The sequence below is a fragment of the Aplysia californica genome, unplaced genomic scaffold (assembly GCF_000002075.1).
Source record: "Aplysia californica isolate F4 #8 unplaced genomic scaffold, AplCal3.0 scaffold01082, whole genome shotgun sequence".
NCBI lineage: Eukaryota > Metazoa > Mollusca > Gastropoda > Aplysiida > Aplysiidae > Aplysia > Aplysia californica.
Window position 1 is genome coordinate 135954 of NW_004798352.1, and position 4177 is coordinate 140130.

Sequence of the window (4177 nt, forward strand, 5' to 3'; positions counted from 1 at the left end):
GGATCTCCCGTAATCTACATCTATCGATATTTACAACTGTTTCTGGATGACACCGCATAAAAGCTGCAATGAAGTGAAACAATACTAACAACTCACTATGCTCACTATCTGAGAAGATTTAAAGATTTGTAATTACTCCGTACAGCATCAACAACCAGACTCAATTTGAAGATTTACCTTAACAGTAACAGGACTTGCTGCACAATAGAGGGAGACAACAGTTTTTGATACCCATTCTTCATTGAGTTACCATAGACTCTAGTGTAGTAGATAGGCTAGGGGAACTTGGATCAACTTTTTTTGCTTGCTCCAAATTGGTGCTGTGAAGAGCAGTTTCAAGCACCTTTCTTCTTGTGCGGGAAGAACGATGCCTAGATTTCTCTACAGTGACAAAAGTACGTTGGTGCAAAGATTTTTCTTGCTCCCATCAGACACTACAGCAAGCTGTGCCACGAACATAAACCATCCTCGCTGTCTGTCTCTTCACTGGCGCAGCCAGCGGGTGACGGATCGCAAGGGTGTACATGTAGTAATGTAGATCTAGAGCACTGACTGGTTTAGAACAATTAGAAAAGGAGGGGGGGAAGGACAGGGTTAGGTGGAGCGCTTGCACCAACTGAACCAATGGCGCCCCGCCACTGATGAATCTCAATAAATATTTTGTGTTTGGTTGGCGGGTGCTCTGGTGTGCTTTTTCTCCTATTTTCCTATCAAACACCCAACGTCCTTACCTCTCCTCTTTTAAAAACATATTTTTTGTTCTGTTGTAACACCTACAATCTTCGGCACATATAAATATGACCTTGTTACGTACAACCAATAATTTACAATAAGTAATTTACTATCAATCGTACTTAGTCAGTCATTTACAGTCAATGGTTTACAATAGGTCGTTTAGGAACAATCATAATATTCAATGAATCATTTACACACCAAATACAAAAACAAACAAAAAAGATATATTTTTCCTCACTACCAATAACCCCCTTGACTATCTTGTTCTTATTTCATGCACAGACAAAGTCCCTGTGAAAAGAGAAGGACAACCAGTCAGAATGAAGGGGTCGGGGTTTGCCCCCCTTCTACTGGGCCTGTCATTGGCTGTCTCGCTGGTGCAATCGTCTGGACATTCGTCTAAACACGGAGGGGCGGCACAACGCAGCAACAAGTTCACCGATACGAAGACAAGCGCAGATTCCGATGACGTCATTCCCCTGCCCGAACCCATGATCAAGGTTCGTGTGATAAAAAAACACCAACATGGAAAAGAAGGGTTGGGAGAGGTTAGAGAGTTATCCCGTGCTGCTGCTGGTGGTCAAGATATTGCTACAGGGGGAGGGTGGTCAGGCAGGGAGAGGGGTGCTGAAGAGGAGATGACCAAGGATGACGCTTCGGATCACGTGGACACCGGGGTCAGACCTGGGAAAAATACAGAGCGGACGCCCCCTAAGCCTGAGTCGTTAAGTTTTGGTTTAGATTCCGGCACCGACGAGAGATATAAGACTCCTCAGAAGAACAAGGCAGAGAAACTGCTGGTGGGAGGTGGTCAAGATTGGGTTGCTCCTACTTCCATGAGTTTTATGGACAAAGTGTCCAATCTGGTAAGGTCAGCCATGGGGCTGTTGGAGAAGCAAGAACACTTAAAGGAAGATGATGGTGCCAGAAGCTCTGGTGAGGATTCGGAATTCAAGACAAAAGCTCAAGATTCAAATAAAGAGTCCATATCTGATTACACCAAGAATAAGAAGAAGGTTAACACCTTAGAGAAGACAGTGACTCGTGGAATTGATGAAGGTTCGAACTCTACTCCAACTGAACAGATGATGAGAGATCAGAGAATGGTCTCATCTCATGGGGTTGCTTTCCCTGGTGTCCTGATTGAGGAAAAAAACGTTTCTGAACTTCCCGCGAAAAATGCCCAGCTGGACAAAAGAAAGAAAACAACTGTTAATGTACGTGGCGCCATGAAGGATAAATCTGCTGGAGTCAGAGCTGAGACGGATAGAAAAATGAAAGTGAAACTGCGGGGAGACAGAAAACCCAAAAACAATAAAAGACATTGGTGGAAGAAAGGAGGGAAATCGAAACGGAAGAATAAAAAAGAGTGGAGGAAAAATCACGACGGAGGGAAAAGTCTCGATAACGGGTCTGTTCAGACTGGAAAACTATCAGATGAAAAACTGTTTGATAGAAAAAAGTCTGATGGAACACCGTCTAACGGTTACAGCGTCGTCCCGCAGGGTCATGAAGAGACTGTGGAACCGAGTCACGTTGGGCATTCTGATCTACAGGATGATGAAGGCTGGGGTTGGGGAGGCTGGGGAGATGGTGATGATAGCGAGGAAGAGGATGGGTGGGAGGATGAAGAGGATTCGTTGGAGGAAGAGAAGGGGGAGGGGGAAGCCGAGGATGGAGGCGCCAACGTTGTGAAGAATGTTGATAGCAAAGATGCTCCTCATGACGATAATGATGACGATGATGAGGACGACAGTAATGGGGATCTGGGAAGTGGTGAGTATACTTATGTGAATGTTTTGCGTTCCTATCGATACAATTTTTTGCAACGTTAGCTCAGTTGTTTTCATAATAAGCTATTGTTGTGCGGATGGTCATGGTTCGAATCTCCAAAAAAAGGGGGGCTTTTTTCGACTTAAATTGTTTGCGGAATTTACAAAAGCTCTCCACCAGTTCTTGGTTCGATCTTATCGGAGATGGACGTTATATTCCGAGGTCACACATGAACTGCTGAAAAGTATGCTTTTCCTTAAAACTAATTCTTCACTTTCTAGTTTGCACCAACTTGCAATTTATGTCTTTTGAGGTGTGGCTTATGAATGGTTTTTTTTTTTGTTGTTGTTGTAAATCTATTTCCAGCATGAAAATAATAACAATGGAATACACAGCAAGTTGATAACTAGAACAGACGAAGCTATATTTCCATAATCTAAAAATATGACTCAAACCCGTGGCATCCGCCATCTTAATATTAGCGCATTAATTAGCTAAAGAAAGATCGTGGTGTCATGAGCTCTAGTGAGGATTCGGAATTCAAGACAAAAGCTCAAGATTCAAATAAAAAGTCCATATCCGATTTCGGGAAGCGGGAAGTATACGGGGTGAGTGGAGGGTAGGATCCCTCTATGAAAATTCTTAAATGCTTAGTGAGAAAGTTAGCAATTGTATACACCCCTTTAAATACGGATAGAAATGTGACATGATGTGGTGGAATCAGGCACTTGTCAATTTTAGGTATATGGAATTATTGGTATGGTCTTAAAGCTTTTTTCATTTTCCTTGCTTTTGATGAAAAATATACCCATCTATCTTTTATAGAAGTCGATATATTTGCAGTTGAAGGAGGAGGGGAGTCGCCTGATTTCATGGGTAAAGCTAGCGAGAAAATGCCCCCCTCCCCCTGAAAAAAAAGAACGTAAAAAAAAATTGCCCAACAGAGAAGTCCCTGTTTAAAAAATGAATAAATAAGCACATTTCATTATTTTGACGAGCGCCTGATTTCACCTCGATGCCTAACATATTATTATTACCTTTAAGAGGCGGGTCCTCCGGATTGAACGTCGTTCCCCGATAGCACAGGGCCAAGTGGGTTGAGAGCCCTATTTGTTTGCTTGTTTGCTTGTTTGTTTGTTTGTCTTTGCTTTGTTTTGGTTTGTTTGATTAAAGAGAAGTACATCGACACAATAACGGTCATTTAATGCGGAGGAATAATAAGACAGATAGACAGAAACAACAGAGGGGGAGAAAAGAAGTATAGGACCTCTCAGTGGCACTCTCCAACCACCCACTGAGAGACTTGACAACTGCCTAAAACAACTCCAGTTCAAGAACACCATGTTGCGGATTCGAACCACGGCCGTGAGCTCTGTTGTCCAACAAAGTGCCAACTGAGCTAACAGGGCACACCCAAAATCGCTTTTCAAGGATTTACACTACGAAAGATCCTCTCATTGTCTTTGTGTTTTAGAACCTGTAAAATGGCAGCTTGCACTGTATGCTTCCCAGGAAGTTGATATTGTTCCTGAATTCTATCAGGGCTGCTGTGACAGTATAAAAGATTGTAAAGCGCATAGGAGTTGCTGTTGAGGGGGAATAAAAGTTCTTCTTCTTCTTCTTCTTTTTCTTCTTCTTCTTCTTCTTCTTCTTCTTCTTCTTCTTCTTC

General features: G+C 42.7%; 1 protein-coding gene across 1 annotated transcript in view; it reads left to right on the top strand.

Annotated features, from left to right (window-relative positions):
* Positions 1-1017: 1017 nt before the first annotated feature.
* Positions 1018-4177, top strand: part of LOC101853361 (SCO-spondin) — a gene marked incomplete at both ends in the record, with an annotated part of 39730 nt that continues 36570 nt past the window's right edge. The window contains 1 exon segment of the mRNA XM_013089928.1: positions 1018-2511. Coding sequence (XP_012945382.1) covers positions 1056-2511 — 1456 coding nt within the window.